General features: G+C 35.4%; 1 protein-coding gene across 3 annotated transcripts in view; it reads left to right on the plus strand.

The window, feature by feature from the left end:
* AKT3 (AKT serine/threonine kinase 3) overlaps positions 1-24,730 on the plus strand; it is a 388,701-nt gene that overhangs the window by 70,088 nt on the left and 293,883 nt on the right. For 2 of the 3 annotated variants that reach the window (XM_044002302.1, XM_044002305.1), the window contains one exon: positions 10,845-10,906. The exons of the other annotated variant lie outside the window; for it this stretch is intronic. In XM_044002302.1, coding sequence (XP_043858237.1) covers positions 10,845-10,906 — 62 coding nt within the window. The remainder of the gene's footprint in view (positions 1-10,844; positions 10,907-24,730) is intronic. 3 annotated transcript variants of the gene reach the window in all.

Below are 24,730 nucleotides of genomic sequence, written 5' to 3' on the forward strand. Positions count from 1 at the left end.
GTTTCCTTCTTCTAGAGTTACAAGACAAGTCAGGAAGATATCTCATCATTACTTTATGACCACCAATTCTTGGAATCTCATTGCTGAGTGTTGCTGCCCAGGGCACTGGAGAACTTGAAAACCTATCTGAAGTCACATGTGAATTGTAAAAAATATGTGTAGATTATGTTTGAGATACTCCCCCTGATTCACTGATTTAGTAATCTTAACAGCAAAAGACCCTAAGATTCATCTGGCTTGCCCTGACCTGTTGTTAGATGGTCATTGAACCATCTCTTTAATAGTACATTCTAGAATTTTGCCTGAAACTTAAGTTAAGCTCACTGGTGTATTGTTTGCAGATTACATTCTCTTCCCTTTTTCGAAAACCAAGCCAACATTCTCCATGATCTATGATTGCTGTCAGTCATTTCTTTTAGTTTTTTTCAACTCCTTGTGATATAATTCATCTGGTCCTGATGTTTGGAATCACCCCATGGGTACCCAGGTAAGCTCTTATTCTGTGTATATTTATTTTTCTTTCATTTGTTCATTCATTCAAGGGAATTATCTGTTTTTATTTTTCCTATATCATTATACTTATTGTTAGAAAACAGAATCAAAATAGAATTGAATTGTCTCCATCTTCAGTCAGTCTTCTGTTTTCCTTTTTCTATGAGCCATTACCCCCTACCTTTCCTCCTGTAGCAGTATCTTATTTCAGCTAACTCTTTTTGCCAATAATCAAATAGATCTGTGAACTGATCAATTTGGAAGTTTCCTGTTATGCAGATTGAAATCCACCCATGACTGCCTATCTTGTGTAGTTCTTGTCCATATCTTATAAATTTGTCATAGGGAAAGGAAGGCAGGCAAGAATGATACCTACTATGTACAAGGTATTCTGCTAAGCACTTTTACAAATATTATCTAATTTGATCCTCACAATAACCCTGGAAGTTAGGTGCTATTATTATCATTCCTGTTTTACAGGAGAAGAAACAGCTTAAATGACTTTTCTGGAATTATATAGCTACTAAGTATCTGAGACTGGATTTGACCTCAGGTCTTTCTGACATCAGGCCCAGTGCTATTCATTATACCATCTTATTATCTAGTGCCCATTCACTTTTCTGGATTAACTTCCTCACTTGCTCTGGATATCTGAAGGATACCAAAGGAACGCTTGGACTATTTGCCCGTTATCTGTTGCCTCTGCCACGTGACCTATATATCTTCTATTCTCATTATGTATTTCCCTGATGAAATTTCATATCTCAGTTCCCTTTCTCAAAATTCCTCATTGGTTATGTATTACAGCCGTCTCATATTCACCATGTACTTCTCCATTGCTTTATTTATATACGATATTTATTTTCAGTTCTTGGGAGACTGGTATCCTGTGTCTTGTAGACATAAAGTAACATCAGTAGGATATTGATATTTAAATGATAGATAGAGCCTTTGCTTTCATGTGAAGCTCAGGATCATTAAAGGGAGCGTTGTTATTTCTTCAAGGCAATCCAGACCACTCAGCCACTCAGCCATTCTGAGCCTAACTCAATTTCCATTTGTACTGCTTCTCCAAGATACACATACTGCTGGATGAGCCCTATAGGTTGTCTATCCAAATGCATGTTGTAATTTGGGCATTAAACAATTTTCATCCACTTGGTCTTTCCTTTGTGAATAGTCAGATAAAATTCTTTTGGATGATTACATATCTCTTCCAGGAGCCTCTGCAGTAATCTAGGATTTGATACAGTGAGCACAATTAGATTCATAAATGGAACCCTCTGGATGACCTCACCATCCACAGGGAAAGTAAAATCGAGTCTGTCAGGTAGCATTTTGCTGTAATGAGTCAAAAAATTTTTTTTTTCATGATTAAAAAAAATATATACTTTACGACTTTTATTTTGAAATGGTAAACATCTGTAGGTGGTAAAACACTAAAGAATATGTTTTTCTCTCTTCCTTAAGGAGTAAATTAACTTCTAGGTTACCTGCCAGAGACTTCTATTTTTATTTAAAGTAACTTGTAGGATTTTGAATGAAAAGGAGACACATCTCTATCTCTCCCTCCTCCCCCTCTTATTATCTCCCTCCTTCATTTCTTCCTTCTTTCCTTTCCTAGCCCCTCCCATCTTCTCTCCTCAGATGATTTAGAAGGGTGCTTAGTTATTAAGCTAACACAGGTTGTCTCAAAAATCTTAGTGCAGTTTTAAGCTTTAGTAATTGTGCATAAGGTTGTTTTTTTAATAAGTTTTAATAGTTTAAAACTACACTAAGACTTTTGAGATACCTTATATGTTTAATATTTTAAGGAAGTATATGATTCTCTGAGGAAAAACAGTGATACCTAAAAATAGTGAAAAGTAAACAGTATGTATGATATATAAAAGTTAAAAAAATTTTTTTTAAATTATGTATTTTTCCTTTGGTTCAGGATCTGAGAATCCACCCCTGCTTCAAATTTCCATTTTGGAAATTTCCATCACTTATATAGATGGGCAAATTATATGCAGTCTATTTATAGACTTAGAGTTATCAGAGGTAGAAATTGAACCTAGGTCCTTCTGACTCTCTGCTTCTGGGATATAGCTACTAAATGAATTTAAATCTGCTTTAAAAGGAAAGAATAATCTTAGTGGTTACATAAATAACATTTAATTATTGTTCATGCAAGAACAGAGTTCCCTGGTACAGGAAATAAATAAAGAAAATCTGTTTGCAGAACTATTGGATCAGATAGTCCTTGACCCTTATATCAAAATGCTTCAAAACTTAAATTTCCCTTAAACTTTTTGCAGTTTGGCAATAAACATCTTAACCTGATGACAGATTTATTCTAGCTTTTAGTCTTTGTAAACAAAGACCTGACCCAGTTTGCTAAAAATATACCTTTTAGTGTTTTGTAGTGTTACTTAAAAAAAAAAAAAAGCTTGTGACTTCCTTACAAGTGCTTAGCTTTATTAGCTGATAAATATGTTGACTCATTTGGCTCAAAGTTCTGTATGGAGCCAAAGGGGCACAGATTGTTCTTTACCCACCCAGTGGTTTTTCTTTCTTTTCTCCTCAGTGAGGGAAGTAAACTGGAACAAGCGACTTCTCTCCTTTCATCTATTCTTAAGAATGTTTAGAAGGGAAAGGGAGAACAATTCCTTACTCTCCTACTTCTCCTTTGTTTTCTGTTTTGTGGGTCATGAGATACACAGAACCCTGATCTTGTAACAGTATTAAGAAACTCTGTAGGGCTTCATGGAGAAAGGAATGTGATATACAGTGGTATAATGGTAATTTGGCTACCACTTATTTTTTCACATTCCCTGTTCTATAAGATGTATCTACATGCAGACATTGGGAATGGATTTTAAAGATTTGATAGAGGGATCTAGGATTCTGCAGGGGAAGTTGGCCCAGGATAGGATATTTTAAAGAATGAATTTCTAATCACACAGACAGTTGTGATGAAGAAGAATGTTTAAAAAGATGTCTATAGGTGTACAGAGACTAGAGCAACTTAGATTTTAGAAGGATATCTACTGAAGAGCAAGGGCAAATAACTGAGGATCAGTACAGAATAGTAGCATGGTCTTTAAGAACTTCAGAAACACTTTGGCCCAGAATGAGCTGCAACTTGACAGTGATGCTGACTCATTTTGTGGAACTCTTGTCTGTGTCTTGTACCTATTATGCCTTTCTTTTAGTCATTTAATATTTTGTAGACATCAGCACAACACTTAGTCTTTCCATCTGTTATCTCTTTCTTTTGCTATGACTGACTCACTTTGTTTTCCAGTGGATGAAGTAATTTACAATGAGAATATAAGTATAAATATGGTTCTTGTCATACAGTAGTATGTCAGTTGATTATTAGTTATCTCTCACTTTTAGAGAACCAGTGTTTGCAGATTGGCTAAAATAGTTCCCTCAGAAGGATGTTTAAGGAATTGCAGCCTAATTTATGTGGCTTATTATACAAAGTTTTGTGCTTCTTTGAAATAAACTTTGGAAATCTTACAAAATTCACTTTGGAGAATTTTATTTAAAAATTTGAAAATGTGTTGAAAATCATATGCTTAGGGGCAGCTAGGTGGCGCAGTGGATAAAGCATCGGCCTTAGATTCAGGAGTACCTGAGTTCAAATCCAGCCTCAGACACTTGACACTTACTAGCTGTGTGACCCTGGGCAAGTCCCTTAACCCCCATTACCCCCCCCCCCAATATCATATGTTTATATAGGCATAGCTCAGAGATACTATGGGTTTGGTTCTACCACTGCAATAAAATAAACATATAGCATTAAAGAGAGTCACAGGAACTTTTTAGTTTCCCTGTGCATTTAAAAGTTATATTTATACTATACTCTAGGCTATTAAGTGTGCAGTAGTATCATGTCTAAAAAAATTACCTTTCTGAATTTAAAAATATTGCTAAAATATTAACCATCATCTGAGCCTTCAGTGAGTTGTAATCTTTTTGTTGTTGCTTTGGCTTGATGTTGATGGCTGCTGACTGATCAGAGTGGTGGTTGCTGAGGGTTGGGGTGGCTGTGGCAGTTTTCTTAAAATAAGACAACAATGAAGTTTGCCCCATATTTGACTCTTCCTTTCACTTGAACACTTAGAGGATTATTAATGGATATAATTTCAATATTGTTGTGTCTCAGGGAATAGGGAGGCCTGAGGAGAGGGTGAGAGATGGGGAACAGTCAGTTGGTGGAGTAGTCAGAACTCAAACAACATTTAGAGTTACACATCATATAGATATGGTTTGTGGCTCCACAAAACAATTACAAGGATCACAGATCACCATGACAGATATAACAATAATGGAAAAAGTTTGAAATATTGGGAAAATTACCAAAATGTGACACAGAGAATACAATGTGAGCACGTGCTGTAGGAAAAATGGTGCTGATAGACTTGCTCAACAAAGGGTTGCCAAAAACTTTCAATTTGTAGAAAACATAGTATCTATGAACCACAATAAAATAAGGCATGCCTCTAGTTAGGCGTATTTCATTCTTCCATAAAGCAAGATGACTTTCTAAGAGTTTTTTAACATTTAACTTGTTTGTAATTACATGTAAACAAAACATTTTTAACATTCTTATTTAAAATTTTGAGTTCCATATTATTTTCCTCCCTTCGTTCCCCTTCCCTAAGACAGTAAGCAATTTGACATAGATATATACATGTGCAGTCATGCAAAATATTTCCATATTAGTCATATTACAAAAGAAAATGCAGACCGAAAAAATCCAAGAATAATAAAGTTGAAAAAAATATGCTTCAGTTTACATTCAGACTCCGTCAGTTCTTTCTTTGGAGGTAGATGGCATTTTTCATCATTAATCCTTTGGGAATTGTTTTAGAGGTCATTGTATTGCTGAGAATAGTTGTCATTCAGTTAATCATCATACAGTATTACTATTACTGTATACAATGTTGTTTTCTTGGTTCTGCTCACTTCACTTTGCATCAGTTCATATAAGTCTTCCCAAGTTTTACTGAAAGCATCCTGCTTGTCATTTTGTATACCACAATAGTATTCTATCACAGTCGTATACCACACTTGTTCAGTCATTCCCCAATCCATGCATATCCCCTCAATTTCCAATTCTTAACCATCACAAAAAAGAGCTGCTTTAGGTATTTTTGTCTAAATAAGTCTTTCCTGCTCTTTTTTAAATCTCTGGGATCCGTCCTAGTGTGGGATTGCTAGGTCAAAGGGTATGAACAATTTTATAGTCCTTTGGGCATAGTTTTAACTATTCAAATTATTCTCCAGAATGGTCGAATCAGTTCACAACTCCATCATCATTTCATTAATGTCCCAATTTTTCCATATTCCCTAGGAACAGTCTGCCTATCTATCTCTTTAACTCTCTCTCATCTCTCTCTCTCTCTCTCTCTCTCTCTCTCTCTCTCTCTCTCTCTCACACACACACACACACACACACACACACACACACACACACACACATCTGTTGGTTTGTTTATTTATTTAGGCTAAGAAGTGATAGCATTTCCAATTATTTTAGTCTCTGTTTTTTTTTAAATAGATATTATAATTTATAATTCTGGGAGCGTCCCACTGGCTATGTTTAAGCTTAGTGGTGGGAGCAACCTGATGAAATTTGGAAAATAGGGAAAGGCAAATGTGTAACAGTTAAGAGTATGGGGTGGGATTTATGTTTTTTAAGCTTGCTGACTCAAATCTATTTCATTGGTGGAACACATAAGGATATTTACAAACAGTATAGCATTATTCAACATTTCCTTGTGTTGGGACGCCACCCATGACATACACTGACAATTTGGGGCCAGAAAGACATAGAGGTCAGCAACTGTGCATCTTATTTTTGAAAGGATGGTAACTTCTGTTGTTTAGTAAAGAGAAGGTTTGCCTTTTTTGCTTTTTGCTGACTCCAAGTCCACTGAACCACCTAGCTGCCAAAAAATAGTTCCTGCTCTCAGGGATCTCACAGTACAGTGGAGAGACAACATGTAAACAACCATGTACAAACAAGATGTAAACAGAATAAGTTGGAGATAATCTCAGAGGGAAGGCATTAACTGGAGGATTGGGAAAAATTTCTTATAGAAAGTGGAACTTGAGCTGAAACTTGGAATCCAAAGAAACAAAAGGTGGAAATGAAGAGGGAGAGTTTCAGGCATGGAAGACAGTCAATGAAAATGCCCAGACCTGGAAAATGGGAGTTTTATATATGAGGAACAGCAAGAAGGCCAGTATCACTGGATCACACATTATGTGAATGGGGAGTAAGATGTATGAAGACTAGAAAAGAAAAGAAACCAGATTATGAAGGTCTTTAAAAACCAACCAGAAAGTTTTACATTTTCTTCTGGAGGCAATAAGGAGTCACAGGAATTTAACGGATAGAGGGGTGACATGGTCAGACTTGTGCTTTAAGATTTGTTTGACAGTAGAGTGGAAGATATATTCACAAGTTACTTTGAAATGGGATGGATCCTAAAATCTAAAGAAAAGACTGGTGAATGATCCTTCTTAGTTGTGCTTGAATTAAGTGGCTAAATGAATATTTTAAAAATAAGTACTTGTAAAAAAGAGAACTTTTTTAAAAAACATGATTTGTCCTTAAAAATATGTTCTTTAAGAAGGCACCCTGAATCAGAGATAGGTAGTATAGCATGTGCCAGTCAAGTCAGATCATCAGCAACACCATCTAGATGACTATCTCCTCTCATCCTCTAGTGAAAATAGCCTAAGACCCTGAACCCAATAACTTTGGGAATAGCATTACTCCTCCCCATTCTCTATACCAAAGCTTCTTCAGCTGTGGGTCAAGACTGCCTATGGAGTCACATAACTGAATGTAAGGGTTGTGAAAAATTTGGCAACAGTAAAAGGTTATGTATACCTATTTTATATATCTTTATACCCAGGATTGTGTAAAAATTTCTCAGACGAAAAGGGGTCCTGAGTGGAAAAAGTTTAAGAAGCCCTGCTCTATACCACTTAACACTGGCCCTATTTTCAACCTGGGTCTGCAGTCATCACTGAAGGGAGCAATAATCAAGAGAAGGGGCCCACCTTGCTTGTTACCATTAATACCAGCTTTTCATCAACTGAATCAAGCAGCTTTGGGAGTGGTATCGCCCCTGCTCTCTCCTCTTCTCAATCCCCCAACTATTTGCCTTGCTTTTCACCAAGGCAAAGAAGCTGCCATCCTGGGAATTAGCTGTTGTGGAGCCGTGACCTGCTAATCTTCTATGGGGATGCTATAGCCATAGCTACTGAAGACCCTGAAGAGAAAATTCTCATGAATAAAGACCGTGACACTGTCAAATGGTTCAATGTCAGAAATGATGGGCTTAATCAGTGTAAATAACATTAAAGAAGATATATTATCACCTCTTTGCTGCTGCCCACTAAGGACCAAGGGATCCTTCCATTTGACTTGTAGCTGAAATCTATAGGTGTTATCTCTTATTAGGCCGCAACTTTCTTAAGAGCAGGATCTGTCTTGCTTTTCTATTAGTTACTCCAATGTTTTACACATTGTAACTACTTAATAAATACCCATTCATTCATTTTTATTCATTCATTCATTATGGCTCAGTAATCAAAAAAGATGTCTTGATGACAAGATCCAGACACTCATTTATGCCTATAAAGAATAGAATTTAAATTTAATGATTTTAAAAGTCATAAGGGTAGTCATGGTCTTTCAAAATAGGACAATGTAGAGGGTGCATTTGAAAATGAGGAAATGTATTAAAGTAACAAAAGATAGCAAAGATGGCATAGTGGGTTTGCAAAGTATTCTTTCACCAAAACAAAACAACTCAGTGAAATAGGTGGAACAAGTACTTGGCCTGGGCTCACAAAATAACTAACTGATAGAAATAGGAGCCTGGTGCTCCTAAGCCCAGAGGGCTTTTCTGCTTATACCAAGAGAAGATGAAGTGGCTATTGATTTGAAAAAAATAAGAAAAATAAAATGTTTTGAATGATGCTAAAATGTCAAAGGACCATCCATAGTGATGAAAAGAGCCTCAGTAAGTGTTGGGAATACAGTACAAATATATAAAGTAAAGCAATCCCTGCTCTCAAAGAGTTTACATTCAAATAGGGGAAGGCAATACATGTAGGATAATAGTGGCCAGGAAAGGGTGTTTTTGTCTGCAGGTCAAAGGGATGGTAACTGGAGTTTCAGCTTAATTGATTGACAGATCCTCTTTACGAATGGTAGCGTTTTATTTAATTTCTGTTGACAGAGTAAAGGGAAACATGGTGTTAAGATTGACAGAAAACATCTTGGCAGTTCTGGGGGCCACCTATACATACTGAATTCTTACCAGGGGCCCAGGTTGGTAGTTAAATGCCTTGTTGGAGAAGAAAAAATAAAGTAGCATGGTATGAGGATGTCAGGAATGCTCCAGAAATATCAGTTGTTATTCATTATAGTGATCAGCCTAAGACATTAAGAAAACAATGTGTATTTTCATCATAGTGCATTAGGAATAAATATGAACTGCAGTTTTACAATATTTTTCTAGTAATAGTGAGTACTGGATTAGAAGTCAGAAAATCTTGGTTCTAGTTTTGGCAAGTTCCTGAAATTTTCTTACCATATCCTCTTTATAAGGTGTAGATAATTATACCTCTCTGTGAGGCAGTATTTTTTGCTGAATATCAAATGAAAAAATAATGGCAAAAAGTGCTTTGGAAAAAAAACAAAACAAGGCAGTATACAAATAAATATAAGGTACTTCAGTGCCTTCATTCATGGTGTGGGTACTTATTCCACCAATCTTTATTACAACTCTTTTCTGATTTGGTAGAAGACCTTTGTGATTTGCTGCAGGGCGCCCCCCCCCCCCCCCCCCCAGAAAAAAAAAAAGGTCTTCACCTGGTGGCCAAATGTCTGGTATCTTTAAATTTGACTCAGCTGCTCCTTGGGGAACAGACATTTGAAGCCTCTCTAGCTTGGGTAGGCCTTGCCATAATTTATATGATCTGAATTGACATAGGGTTTAAGAACTTCCTAGAGTTGATTCTGGGCTTTGATGAGGCATTGAATTAGAACTGTAGTTAAATCAGTTTCAGTATTTAAAGAGTAAATCTTCTATTCCAGAAAACTAGATTCTTCAGAGTACTTTTCCTGCCATTCTGAATAACTGAGTTCTTGTAATTTTTATTAGATGTGTTATATTGTATTACAAGTGGTGGTTTAAATGCGAAGAAGACCTGATAAATATGAGTATATTTAATGTGTTTTGGGGCCATCGGTTTTTCAGAAGGAACACCTAATGGACTAGTGTGTCAATCGGAACCTGCAGTGATACACTAAGGTATCCCAGTCTAGTTATCTTTTTTGGTTTTTTTTGGTGGAACAATGGGCGTTAAGTGACTTGCCCAGGGTCACACAGCTAGTAAGTGTTAAGTGTCTGAGGCTGGATTTGAACTCAGGTCCTCCTGAATCCAGGGCCAGTGCTTTATCCACTGTGCCACCTAGATGCCCCGTTATCTTTTTCTTAATTGAAAAAAAGAGTTGGCAGAAATGGTGGGAAGCAAAGATATTAGTAATGGTGATGAAATGAATTTCATTCAATGTGAGTGAAAGTAGGCAAGGGTTGATTGAAAGGCCACTAATATTCCTTTTTTTTTTTCACTAATATTCTTTCTACCATTTTTTTTCTGGGTCTGTGTTCAACAATTAGTAAAAGGAGAATAAGGCTCTTATAGTTTTATAACTATAGTTCTGAATTACTTTTTTTCACTATCATCGATATGCCTGTCTTTCCTCCCCAGATGAGATTGTTTTTATTTTCAACATCTTTAATGTCAAATATCTAGATTTACTACTACTACTATTACTTCTTCTTCTTCTTCTTCTTCTTCTACTACTACTACTACTACTACTACTACTACTACTACTACTACTACTACTTCTACTGTAATTTATGACAAAAATATTTGGAATTATAGCAATAATCCTTTTTAAAACAAAGGCTGTTATTTCATAAGAAGATTTTTTGGGGGGCTTTTGCATAGCATAACAGTGCACATTCCAGTGTCTTATTATACATTAGATGGATTTTGATGATAAAGAGAGCCCAGGAAAGCAGCAGCATCTGTTAGGTCTACTAATGACCAATAGAATTAAGATTTTGTTTATGGAGCTACTAAATTTATTCTTCAAAATTTTTGAGTTTTCTGCTATTAATTTAGACATCCTTTCAAACAATGAAACTTTAAAACATTTTAGCTCCACAGATTAGGGCTTCCAAAATTATCCCTTCTAGATCTATTAAGAATCCCACATTCTGTTACTTTTGGCAATAATTGTCTCCACATTTACTTTATAGAGTCCTCTTTGGTGGAGCCCACAGGAGGAGAGGAAGCACAAGATTCATAGGATGGCGGGCGGGTGAGTGACTGAGAATTTGGACTGGGACTTGAAAAAATAAGCAGTCATTGCTTCATGGCAACTGAAAAAAAAATTGAAGGATAAATGTGGTTATCTTTTAGGTGACTTTGTGTGGTCCATAAAGACAATATAAAGACCTTGATACTTTTTATCCTATTCTGTCATTGGAACAGGGTTCATTTGTTGGAGGATTTGAATCACTGTGTTATCTAAATTTGCACTCTAATTTAGTAGTTAATTGGTGATATGGTGGAAAATAAGTAAATACTAGAATAGGCTCTTGTGTTTGGTGATAGTGATAAAATAACATTAATGAATGAGAGATTGGTAAGGTACATATATTAATGACAATTTTAGGTTTTTCATTTTTAAGGAGATACAAATTCCAGACTGTGATATTGAGTTTAATATCTCGACAAAAGTCCTACAAGCCCTGATTAAAGCATAATATGCTAAATATAAAGTTATAAAAATCAAAGACACAAGATTGATCCTGATTGATATTACAGTACCATAAAAATAAATTCTCTTGTTCAGAAGAGAAAAGTATAAACTGTAAACAAGTAGGTTTACTATAGTTGATACAGCAACAATGTAAAAAAAAATCCCAAAGCCACCCAGTAATAGTGGTCATGAGTGTACTGTGTAAGAGAAGTAGATGAAATGTGATAAGGAATGTAAATAAGGAAACTATAACTGAGGTATTTAAATAGTATAAAAAATGGAAACTATGGAATTAAAACCAACTTAAAAATGGATCAAGAAGTGATTTCCAAACTTTTCATGTTTGACGATGTCTTTATTTTTTGGCGGAAACAGACTGCTTATTTATGTTTTTGGGAGTAGGGATTTGTTGATGCCTTCTCACACCCCGCCCACCTCCCCCAATCATTTATGGATATATATTTCCCATTTCATTGGACCTTCCTGTAATAAAGAAAATCTATTAATCAAACTCAACCAACATAGGAAATATTTTTCACAGTATATGCAAAATTTCATAGCTACAGACCCCCAACTTAAAAGGAAGGAGATGCATTTTGTCATTATTATCTAAGCTCAAGACTGGTCATCAGGATTTCTGTTTGACTTCCTTTTATTATTTTTATTTACATTTTTCTACCCATATTTGTACATTGTTTTCTTGGTTCTATTTACTTGACTCTTAATCAGTTTATAGAAGTATTTCCATTTATTTCTGAGGTTTCTTAGTATATAATAATAATAATAATGTTACAGTGACATACAACAATTTGTCCAGTCATTCCCAATTAATAGACACCTGATTTTCCTCCTGTTTTCTTGCCACCACAAAACATAATGCATTGGACATTTCGTGATATATGGAGCCTTCCTTTCTGACTTTGACCTCCTTAGAGGTATGTGCCCAGTAGTAGAATCATAAAGTTTATTTAGTGACTTTTAGTTTAGTTTAGTGACTTTAACATTTGAAGTAGTTTTCCAGGATAGTTATATCAATTCACAGTTCCAACAATAGCATATTAATATACCATATTTTTCCACAAGCTACTCCAACAATAACTATTTCTGCCTTTTATCTTGATTGCCAATTTGATGGCTATGATATGAAATATCAGAATTATTTTAATTCATTACTTTTATTATTAGTAATTTAGGACAGTCTTTCATTATTGATAGTCTGAAGTTATTTTGAAAATAACTTGTATTTCTATCCTTTTAACTGTATCTGTTAAGGAATGGCTCTTGGTCCTAGTAACATATTTGTGGCATTCTCATGTATTGTTCTTTATCAGAAATATTTGATACAAATATTTCCCCTACTTTATACTTTCATTCTAATTGCATTACTTTTGTTCATGTAAAAGCATTTAAATTTTATGTAATCTAAATCATCAATTTTATTTTTATCCTTTATTTCATTAAGATTTTCTTCATAACCACCATTGTGAAAGTATCCTCCTCATTTTGTTAATTTTATTTTTATATGACCTTTTATATTTTGGTTGTGTATCCATTTGGAATTTATTATATTATATTGGGCAAGATGCTGGTCTAAATCTATTTTCTGCCAAACTTTTCCATTTTTCCCAGTCTTCCTTGCCATTTCCCCACCAGGAATTTGTATTCTTGGGTAATTGAATAGTGATTTGAAATGCAAATTTGAAACACAAAACACAAAGCAATATGTGATTATTGTGCAGACTTGCTTATCTTTTCCACTGGTCTTTTTGTAATGAGTGCCAAATAGTTTTATTTATTACTATTATATAATAATTGGAGCTCTGGTGTGCTTTGTCTCCTTTCATATTCTTTGTCAGTATTTGCCTTGGGATTCTAGACTTCCAAATGAATTTTGTTATTGCCTGGTCTAGAACCCCTTTACAGTTGAATTGTTATGGCACTAAATCTGAATTGGTTTAGGCAATATAATTTTAATTATATTGATACTTCCCAACCAATTACCATAATTATCCTTCAGATTATCAAGATTTTTTTAAAATAATGTTTTGTCATCGAATTTATATAATTCTTGAATCTATCTTGGTACATTGATTCCCAAAGTGAATTTTAGTACTTATTTGAATGAGATTTCTCTATATTTCCTTTTGCTTTTAAATATTTGTGTATATAAATGCTGATGAATTTTGTAGGTTTTATTTTGTATTTTGATGTTTTATTTAAGTTATTAATTACCTTGATTAGTTTCTCTGCTATTACTTGGGGAGGGGGGAGATATTCTACATAAACTATCATGCCATCTGCAAATAGGGATAATTTTGTCTTATGCCAGTTTATGCACTTATTTCTCTTGTCTTATTGCTTTAAATAGTTGAGAAGAAAAATAATAGCTTGTATAGTGCTTTAAGGTGTGCAAAGTGCTATACACTTATCTGTCTTATCTGTCTGTATGCCTATCATCCATCTATCTCATCTAATCTAATCTGATCCTCTCAGTTCTATGAGGGGGGTGTGTTAGTAATTCACCCCAGGATGAAACAGCTAGGAAATGCCTAAGGTAGAATTCAAACTCAGATCTTCCTGACTCCTAATTCTGTGTTTTATTTACTGGGTTACTGAGTTATGGACATCCTAGTTTAATTCCCATACTTACTGGGAAAGCTTCCAATATTTCTCCTTTGCAAATAATTCTAGTATTGGTTTTAGATGTGTATTTTTATTGTACTAAAAATGGGCCTTTTATCTCTGTGGTTTTAAAAGTTTAACATAAATGACTATTATATTCTGTCATATGGTTCCTATGGTTTTATTATGTATATCCTTAATTATGCTAATTGTTTTCCTAGTGTTGATCTATCTTTGCATCCATAGTATAATTTTATCTTAGTCATAGGGAATTCATCTGATCCTCTAAAAGTTTCTATTAACTGCTGTATAACCAAAAGACCCCAGGACTCTACCAACTCCTGCTCTGACCATTATCTTCTTTGTTAACAGTTTAGGGTCAAAGATACCCTAGAGCATCCCCCAAGGGAGTTATTCTCCTTAACACTGGGTGAGGGCTGGAGACCTGCCATCTACTCAGCTGCTACATTCTGAGGTGTAACAACCATGGCTTTCTTCAGAATCTCCTTGATTCATAGTCATGTGATGTTTAGGACAAAGCTTCCTTCCGAAGTCATCACTCTTTCCTTCCTACTCATCCATATCAGTCTCTCCTATATCTCTATCCCACTCAACTCATTCTTCATCCTCCTCCCCCCCCCCCCCCCCCAGCCTTATTCTGTTGGTGACAAACTGCCCTTTCAATCAGGCCTACTCTCATGCTTCTTTTCATCTCCTAGTAGTCTTAGACATCTGGCTTCTCCCAAAGTCTGTATGTCTATTTACTCTTTTTAGCACTAGATTTACCTTCCCTTATGACTAACACATTTGATCTAGAGTAGAGATGCTTCTTTCTCTTTAATGATACTTTCAGACTCTTCTATACCTATCAGTCAATAACCTTTCCTCCTTTGAGGTTCATTTCAGGGGTGTGGGTGTATAGCCATGGAGATTTTTATGGCTGTTCTGTATTGGTACCCAGGTAATTTTTCTTCCTTTATCAAGGAGCTTGTTACTTGGCTCATTGTCTTCTGGTCTTCAGGCCCTACTTATAGGGAATTCAGTGTGATGTCTACTCAAATACTCTTGCTTTCAAATTCATCAACTTCCCTAACTTCCATAAGCTACTCCTAGTTATGTTTGGGGATAGTTATACCCGTAATTTTACTGTCACACACAATTGTTTTGCCTCCATAATAAATAATTTTGATATTTTTTTCTGTGACTATAACCTCTTATCCTTTTGTCTCTCCTTTGTCTTACCTATTCTAAACCTTCTCAGTCTTCAGTGTAACCTCTGGTAACTATATGCCTCCCAGTTTTTCCAGACTATCACCCTGCTCTGGCCTCACTCTCCTGCCTTCAAAATCTTTATCTGATGGTTAACCTGACCAACTTTTACATTGTCCCTCAGTCCTTGATTTCCTTATCCCTTTGTCCTATTCCTGCTCCTCCCTTTCTCAATCTCAGCCCTGGATTACTTTTACCATCTGCTTTCCCTATTCCTTTGCTCATGTTGCTGAATTCTGATGGCATTCTTCTCCAGTCTGTACCCTGGACTTTCTCTACTATACTTAACCCTTCATCTTGAAATCCCACTTCTGTCCTATAATTCACATATTGGCAGCCTCCTCCACTCTCAGTTTAAGGAGGATGCCTAGGCCAATGATGTCTCATTCCCCTTCAGGCAGCACTCTAGACTCCTATTGTGCCCCTGTACACCTTTGCTCCCACACCACTTTTAGTTTCTTTTTATGTGCTGTCTTCACTTATTAGAATATAATTTCCTTAAGGGGAGGCACTATCTTTCTACTTATAGCACTTAGCACTTATAGCACTTATCTTTCTACTTATTAGCACTTAGCACAGTTTCTGGCAGGTTGACATTGTTGTTAAGTCATTTTTTAAAAGTCATATCCTACTCTTTTGTCACTCCATTTGGGGTTTTCTTGGCTAAGATATTGGAGTGATTTGCCATTTCGTTCTCCAGCTCATTTTCCAGATGAGGAAATTGAGGCAAACGGGGTTAGTGACTTGCCCAGGTTCACACAACTAGTTAGTGTCTGATGCCGGATTTGAACTCAAGAAGAAGAGTTAAGTGCTCAATAAATGCTTGTTGACTGAGGGAGTCACACAACCCCAATGACTGGAACTACTACAGATTTGTTATTTAACCTCACTGCTGCACACTGACTCTATTCCTGTTTTCCAATTTATATTTTTTCTTACTCCCTTGGGTATATGTTTTATTTTGTTGAGTCACCTCATTTCTAGAAATATCAAGTCATGAAGGAGCATGGTGTGCTTTGTGAATCATGCTCTCTTCTGAGTTACACTTTCCTCTTTTGGCATTTAAAGTCCTTTATAATTTGACTTTAATTTACTTTCTAGTTTGATTGTATAGTAGTCCCTCTCCTCTCATGTACTGTCCTCCCAGACAAATGATCTACTTGTTTCCCATACATGACATTCCTTTCCCCATCTTTCTTCTTCTTCTTCTGCTTCTTCTTCTTCTTCTTCTTCTTCTTCTTCTTCTTCTTCTTCTTCTTCTTCTTCTTCTTCTTCTTCTTCTGCTTCTTCTTCTTCTTCTGCTTCTGCTTCTGCTTCTTCTGCTTCTTCTGCTGCTGCTGCTTCTGCTGCTTCTTCGGCTCTTGCTCTGGCTGCTGCTGCTGCTGCTGCTGCTGCTGCTGCTTCGGCTCTTGCTCTGGCTGCTGCTGCTTCTGCTGCTGCTGCTGTTTCTGCTGCTGCTGCTTCTTCTGCTGCTGCTGCTGTTTCTGCTGCTGCTGCTGTTTCTGCTGCTGCTGCTTCTGCTGCTTCTTCTGCTTCTTCCGCTTCTTCTGCTTCTGCTGCTTCTTCTGCTTCTTCTGCTTCTTCCGCTTCTGCTTCTGCTTCTGCTTCTGCTCCTCCTCCTCCTCCTCCTCCTCCTCCTCCTCCTCCTCCTCCTCCTCCTCCTCCTCCTCCTCCTCCGGCAGTGGGGGTTAAGGGACTTGCCCAGGGTCACACAGCTAGCAAGTGTCAAGTGTCTGAGCCGGATTTGAATTCAGGTCCTCCTGAATCCAAGGCCGGTACTTTATCCACTGCACCATCTAGCTGTCCCCCATCTTGCTTCTTTTAAACTGGCTTTTCCCTGTGACCAGAATGTTCTATCTCTTGAAATCCCTAGCTCCTTTCAAGATTGAATTCAAGTGCCACCTCTTTAAAGAACTATTTCCTGATGCCATCAGTTGTTATTGCCCCCTCTAAACAGCTTTTGAATTTATTTTGTGCTTATCTTGCATTAATCTATCTGTGAATGTGTTGTTTTCCTATACTTAGAGTAGAATAAAAGTTCATTTAGCTCAAGGATTTTCCCACTTAGGAATTTATATTTCAGCATCTAGCATAATACTTGGCTTGTAGTAGGTTATTAATAAAGGCTTATTAATTCATTAATTCTTGGTCCCTCCCCTCCACTGTTTTTACTTTACTTTGCTATAGTCACCCTCTTCTCCATCATGTATGTTGGAAGACTAAGGAACTTATTGTTTGTTCCTTTTCTACTTACACTTAAGCTAGGTGAGAATGAATCTTTTACTCCTGCTTCCTCATTAGAATGACTTTCTTCTTTATAAACAGTTGTTCCCCACTATCACCCCTTTGTGTGTATAGAATGTTATATTTCTTTGTTTGTTTCTGTGTATTGTGTATTGAATGATCTCTAACTCATTTTTTTGTTTGTTTTGTTTGTTTTTTTTGGCGGGGCAATGGGGGTTAAGTGACTTGCCCAGGGTCACACAGCTAGTAAGTGTCAAGTGTCTGAGGCCAAATTTGAACTCAGGTACTCCTGAATCCAGGGCCAGTGCTTTATCCACTGCGCCACCTAGCTGCCCCTCTAACTCATTTTAAGGAACAACTACCTTCAAGTACTGTTTGAGATTTGGTTTTGATATACTTACCCTTGCCTTCCCATGTTTTTTCATTATTATCCTTAACATTCTTGATGTTTTGTTTTTCCATATGAATTTCACTTTTTCCCCCTAGCTCTGTAAAATATTCCTTTGGTAATTTGATTGGTATAGCACTGAATGAATTTGGGTAGTGTTGTGATTTTTATTATATTGGATTGACCTACTTTTAAGCAGTTCATTTTTTCAGTTATTTAGGTATGTTTTTAATTCTGCAAAGAATGTTTATAGTTTGATAAATTTAATTTTTAGGCGAATCTTGGGAAATGCACACCCTAGTATTTTAAAGCTTTTGTATTTATTTTGAATAGAATTTCTTTTTTTTTAGCTCTTTCTGCTTGGTTTTGTTGGCAACATGCTGGGATGTAGATGATTTAAAGTTATTATTTCATTTAACTTTTTAGTTTGCTTTTTAGCATTCTCTAAGAAACCATCATATCTGCAAAATATGTTAATTTTGTTTCCTCTTTGCTGAGACTTAGTCTTGTGGATTTCTGTTCCTTACTGTTACATTGAACATTTCTAGCACTGTTAAAAAGTGGTGGTGATAGTGGGTATTCTTGCTTTACCCCTGATCTTATTTGAAGGTCCTCTAACTTTTCTCTATTACATATAATGTTGACTCTTGGATTATGATAGATATTATTTACTATGTTAAGGAAAAGTCCATTTATTCCTTCTGTTTCTAGAGTTTTTAATCAATATCTATAGATATTAAGTAGTTAAATGGAACAAAGATGTTTAGTGACTGGTGGCTAATGGTGGTAGTGGTTAGGACATAGCAGTTAGGGGCTTGAAAGGAAAGAGACACATAACTCTTCAGTCTACTCTAGAACCCTAAAGGAAAATATTCCATGCTGGCTTAGTTAGAGTGACCAAGAGCATACATGTTATAGAATGATGCCTTCCTCTTTTGTTGAAAGGCCATCTTTTTTTGCCCCTCATTGATTATTAGTCCACTACATATTGATTAGTTCTATTCTCTTAGCATGTTGTTCAGAGAAACATCCTGATCTTTTTTTTTTTTATATATTTATAACTGCCTCTTTTGATTTCTTATATGTAAAGAATAGCTCTGGGCTATTATATGTTGAAATTCTCAAATTTAGCTCCCACATGCTTTGGGGCTTCAAGTTTGTAGCTTCTTATTAGATGGTCCTTGGTGTCTGTTGATAAATATATATTTCTTTGTTTGTAAAAGTTTTTCTATTACATATTTCAGTATGGTATTTGGGCTTTTTTATTCATCATATTTCTTTTTCTAGGCAATACACACTATTTAAATTATCTTTGTTCATCCTGTTATCAAGGTCAGTCACTTTGCCTTGTATAGAATTTATTTCCCTTACAAATTTATTGTCTTTTTTTCTATACTATCAGATTTTCTTTGTTATTTTTGAGCTTCAAATTTGTCATCTTTTTTATTTTAGAGAAATTCTTTATTTTCTGTTCCAAGTCATCTGCTGTCCTCTTTGTTCATTTGTTCTTGAGGTGCTGTGATTTCTGTCATAATTGACATCCTGATTTCTCTAAAAATTTTTTTGAACTTTCCAGAATTTCTTGCTGCTGATATATTATTTCTGGGAAACTTATAGCATTTATTTTTTGAATTTGGGAGTTTTAAGTTCACTTACCTTAAGAGCAGAATATTTGTCACCTTTTCTTTATGTTGCAGCTTTGATTACTATACATTTGGGGTATTTCTTTTAGTTTTGAGGCTGTGGGAAGGGCATTGCTTCTGAAAACAATTTTTACCACTATCTTACAAATCAAATGATCCTATTTTGGATGTTAAAACATGCTAGTAGATAATAGTATTATTACACATTAAATGAGAAAATAGATAATTATAAAAAGTTATCATGGGTTCAATAGTTTTATTTTATTAATCATACCAGCATTTGCTTACACTTGTGAAAAACAATAATGCATATTTGTGTGAGATATTTAACTTAATCTTTAGAAATGATGCTGTTTTTATTTGTTGGGTAAGTCTGGATTTATATAAAATTATAAAAAAATATTTTTTAAGCATCCTCCTACTTTTTTTTGTGTGTAAACTTTTGTCCCCTTGTTCAGCTCCCTAGCCCTAGGTGGGCCCAGTGATTTTACATCATATGTGTATGCAAAACACACTTTATTGCAATTAACTATGATACCTCCCCTTGTTGGACTTTTCTATACCAGGCATATCCCTCCAAGAATTTAAATGATTCATATTTTAGACTTGTAACGATTGGAATGATGCCACCTGCTGGAGACTTACTGTAGGAAAGCTCCACCATGAGGAGAAGGCCTCTGAGGGCAAGGCCATGCGGCTTTTCTTTGGCTTCAGGAAGTGATGTTTGCTTGTGGGAGGAAGAGGGGGTGAGGTGGAAGCTCTGGTTTCTCTTTTGTCAGGACTCTGGTGGAGAGTGGAGTGAGAAATATGCTCTTCCTTTAATAGATAAATGTAGGCCTTTCTCTCTTTCTTCACTAAATTCTTAATTCTCCTTAATAAATGCTTAAAAGTCTAACTCTTGTTAAAGCTTATAATTTATTGGCAACCACTCATTAGATATTTTAGACAGACTAGCTAGAATTTTAGGCCCCCTTTACAGACTAGATGTTTAGAGTGTTGCTAGATGACGAGGCAGCACTAATCTGATAAAGATTCAACTATTAATGATAGTAGCTTAATTTGTTATCTTTCTCAGATATAGCTGTATTTTTATCTGATTCCTGGAAATCAAACTTTTGTTTCTTTTGTATGAATCTTTAATTACATAATTTTAAGTAGCATAGGATCTGGACTCGCTTTTACAACTCATGAGTCGGGTATCTCCAGAGTTTGGCTGACTACCTCTTCTCTTAGGGTTCTAGCAGTAACCTTGGGGTAGGGGAGGATTTTTAGTACTCTTTCTGGGGACAAGGTGAGAGACAAGGAGGATGAGAAATTCTAGGAGTCCCCTATACTTCTTACAGGTATAATAGTCTAGATCCTCATAGGGGTCAGAATTTTCTCTTGTAATCTCCTTTTTATACTTACTAAGCCAATATACTATTTACCATACCTAATTTTTTCATCTGAAAACTGCCTGTTCATATTCTTTGACCGTTTCTCAATTGGAGAATGACTTCCGTTCTTATAAATTTGATTTAGTTCCCTAAATATTTGAGAAATGAGGCCTTTATCAGAAACACTGGCTGTAAGAATTGTTTCCCAGCTTTCTACTTGCCTTCTTTTATTTATTTATTTATTTGTTTGTTTGTTTGTTTGTTTATTCATTCATTCATTCATTCATTTATTTGTTTGTTTATTTATTTGCTTGCTTGCTTGCTTTCTTGCTTGCAGGGCAATGGGGGTTAAGTGACTTGCCCAGGGTCGCACAGCTAGTGTCAAGTGTCTGAGGTTGGATTTGAATTCGGGTCCTCCTGAATCCAGGGCCAGTGCTTTATCCACTGTGCCTAGCTGCCCCCTCTGCTTTCCTTCTAATTTTGGCTGCATTGCTTCTGTTTGTACAAAAACCTTTTAATTTAATGTAATCAAAATCATCTATTTTGAATTTCATAATATTCTCTTCTCTATTGTTTGGTCATATATTCTTCTCCTCTCCATAGATCTGAGAGGTAAACTATTCCTTTCCTAATTTACCTATGTTATTACCCTTTGTGTCTAAATCATGGCCCCTTTTGACCTTATTTTGGTATACAGTGTAAGATATTGGTCTATGCCTAGTTTCTGCTGTACTATCTTCCAGTTTTCCCAGCGGTTTTTGTCAAATAGTAAGTTTTTATCCAGAAGCTAGAGTCTTTGGGTTTATCAAACAGTAGATTACTAAAGTCATTTACTACTATGTCTCCTGTGCCTAACCTATTTCATTGATCCACCACTCTATTTCTTAGCCAGTACCAAATAGTTTTGATGACTGCTGCTTTATAGTAGAGCTTCAGATTTGGTACAGCTAGCCCACCTTCCTGTGCATTTTTTTTTTAATTAGTTCCCTTGATATTCTTGACCTTTTGTTCTTCCAGATAAATTTTGTTGTTATTTTTTCTAACTCTATAAAATAATTTTTAGGTAGTTTTATTGGTATGGCACGGAATAAGTTAATTAATTTAGGTAGAATTGTCGTTTTTATCATATTAGCTCAGCCTATTCATGAGCAATTGATAGTTTTCCACTTGTTTAGATGTGATTTTATTTGTGAAAAGTGTTTTGTAATTGTTTTCATAAAGTTCCTGGATTTATTTTGGCAGGTTAGACTCCCAAATATTTTATATTGTCTACAGTTACTTTAAATGGACTTTCTCTTTCTATCTCTTGCTGCTGAGCTTTGTTGGTCATGTATAGAAATGCTGATGATTTATGTGGATTTATTTTATAACTTTGTTAAAGTTAATTAAAGTTAATTGTTTTGAGTAGTTTTTTTAGTTGATTCTCTAGGATTCTCAAAGTATACCATCATGTCATCTGCAAGGAGTGATAGGTTTGTTTCTTCCTTGTCTATTCTAATTCCTTTAATTCCTTTTTCTTTTATTGCTAAAGCTAACATTTCTAGTACAATATTAAATAGTTGAGGTGATAGTGGACATCCCTGTTTCACCCCTGATCTTATTGGGAATACCTCTAACTTATCCCCATTATATGTTGATGGTTTTAGTTAGATTCGGCTTACTTTTTTGGAGGTGGGAGCGGGGAAGTGGGGTGGGGCATTGAGGGTTAAATGACTTGCCCAGTGTCACACAGCTACTAAGTATCAGGTGTCTGAGCCTGAATTTGAACTCAGGTCCTCCTGAATCCAGGGCCGGTGCTTTATCTACTGCGCCACCTAGCTGCCCCCAATTGCTTACTATTTTAAGGAAATCCCCATTTATTTCTATGCTCTCCAATGTTTCTAATACGAATGAGTGCTGTATTTTGTCAAAAGCCTTTTCTGTATCTATTGAGATACGCATATGATTTGGGTTAGTTTTGTTATTGATGTCGTCGATTATGTTGGTAGTTTTCCTAATGTTGAACCAGTCCTACATTCCAGGTATAAATCCCACATGTATTATCCTGGTTATGAATTGCTGTAATTTCCTTGCTAATATTTTATTGTCAGATTTTTGCATCAATATTCATTAGGGTAATTGGTTTATAATTTTCTTTCTCTGTTTTGGCTCTGCCTGGTTTTGATATCACCGCCATATTTGTGTCATAAAAGGAATTTGGTGGGACTCCACTTATTTTTTCAAATAATTTATACAGTACTGGAATTAATTGTTCTTTAAAAGTTTGGTAGAATTCACTTGTAAACCCATCTGGCCCTGCATATTTTTTCTTGAGGAGTTCATTGATGGCTTGTTCAATTTCTTTTTCTAAAATGGGCTTATTTAAGGATTTTATTTCCTCTTTAGTTAATCAGGGCAATCTATATTTTCGTAAATATTCATTCATTTCATTTAGATTGACATTTATTGGCATACAGTTGGGCAAAATAGTTCCTAATTATTGCTTTAATTTCTACATCATTGGTGGTGAATTCACCCCTTTCATTTTTTTATATTGGTAATTTGGTTTTCTTCTTTTTTTAAAAGCAAATTAACCGAAGGTTTTGCTACTTTATTGATTTTTTTTTCATAAAACCAGCTCTTAGTTTTATTTATTAATTCTATAGTTTTCTTACTTTCAGTTTTATTAATCTCTCCTTTGATTTTCAGAATTTCTAATTTAGTATTTAATTGGGGATTTTTAATTTGCTCTTTTTCTAGCTTTTTCAGTTGCATGCCCAATTCATTGATCTCTTTCTCTATTTTATTCATGTAAGCATTTAGAGATATAAAATTTCCCCTAAGAACTGCTTTGGCTGAATCCCATAAATTTTGGTATGTTGTCTAATTGTAATTCTCTGGGATGAAGTTATTGATTGTTTCTATGATTTGATGTTTGACCCACTCATTCTTTAGGATGAGATTATTTGGTTTCCAATTAATTTCAAGTCTATCTTTCCATGGCTCTTTATTACATATAATTTTTATTACATTGTGATTTGAAAAGGATGTATTTACTATTTCTATCTTTCTACATTTGACAGTGAGGATTTTATGCCCTAATACATGGTCAATTTTTGTGTACATGTCATGTACCACTGAGAAAAAGGTATATTCTTTTCTATCCCCATTCAATTTTCTCCAGATGTCTATCATATCTAACTTTTCTAAAATTCTATTCACCTCTTTAACTTCTTCCTTTTTTATTTTGTGGTTAGATTTATCTAGTTCTGAGATGGGAAGGTTAAGATCCCCCACTAGTATAGTTTTGCTGTCCATTTCCTCTTGTAACTCATTTAACTTCTCTAAGAATTTGGATGCTTATACCACATGGTGCATATGTGTTTAGTATTTATATTCATTGTCTGTGGTACCTTTTAGCAAGATGTTGTTTCTTTCCTTATCTCTTTTAATTAGATCTATTTTTGCTTTTGCTTTGTCTGAGATAAGGATTGCTACCCCTGCTTCTTTTACTTCAGTTGAAGCATAATATATTTACCTTTACTCTGTATGTATCTCTCTGCTTCAGATGTGTTTCTTGTAAACAATGTATTGCAGGATTCTGGGGTTTTTTGTTGTTTGTTTGGGTTTTGTTTTGTTTTGTTTTGGTATAGGATTCTGGTTTTTCACCCACTCTGCTATTTGCTTTTCAACCAGTCTTAGTGCATTTCCTGTGCCTGCACCTCTGATCATTGATTCAATAGAGGTGTCTAGGAATTGTTTATGCCTAGTTTACACATTTGTCTGATTATGTAATTCAATCAAAGAGCTTTGTTGCACCTGATAAAAATATTAAGGTATGGATCCTCTTTTTAGTTAC

The sequence above is a fragment of the Dromiciops gliroides genome, chromosome 4 (genome assembly GCF_019393635.1).
Source record: "Dromiciops gliroides isolate mDroGli1 chromosome 4, mDroGli1.pri, whole genome shotgun sequence".
Taxonomy (NCBI): domain Eukaryota; kingdom Metazoa; phylum Chordata; class Mammalia; order Microbiotheria; family Microbiotheriidae; genus Dromiciops; species Dromiciops gliroides.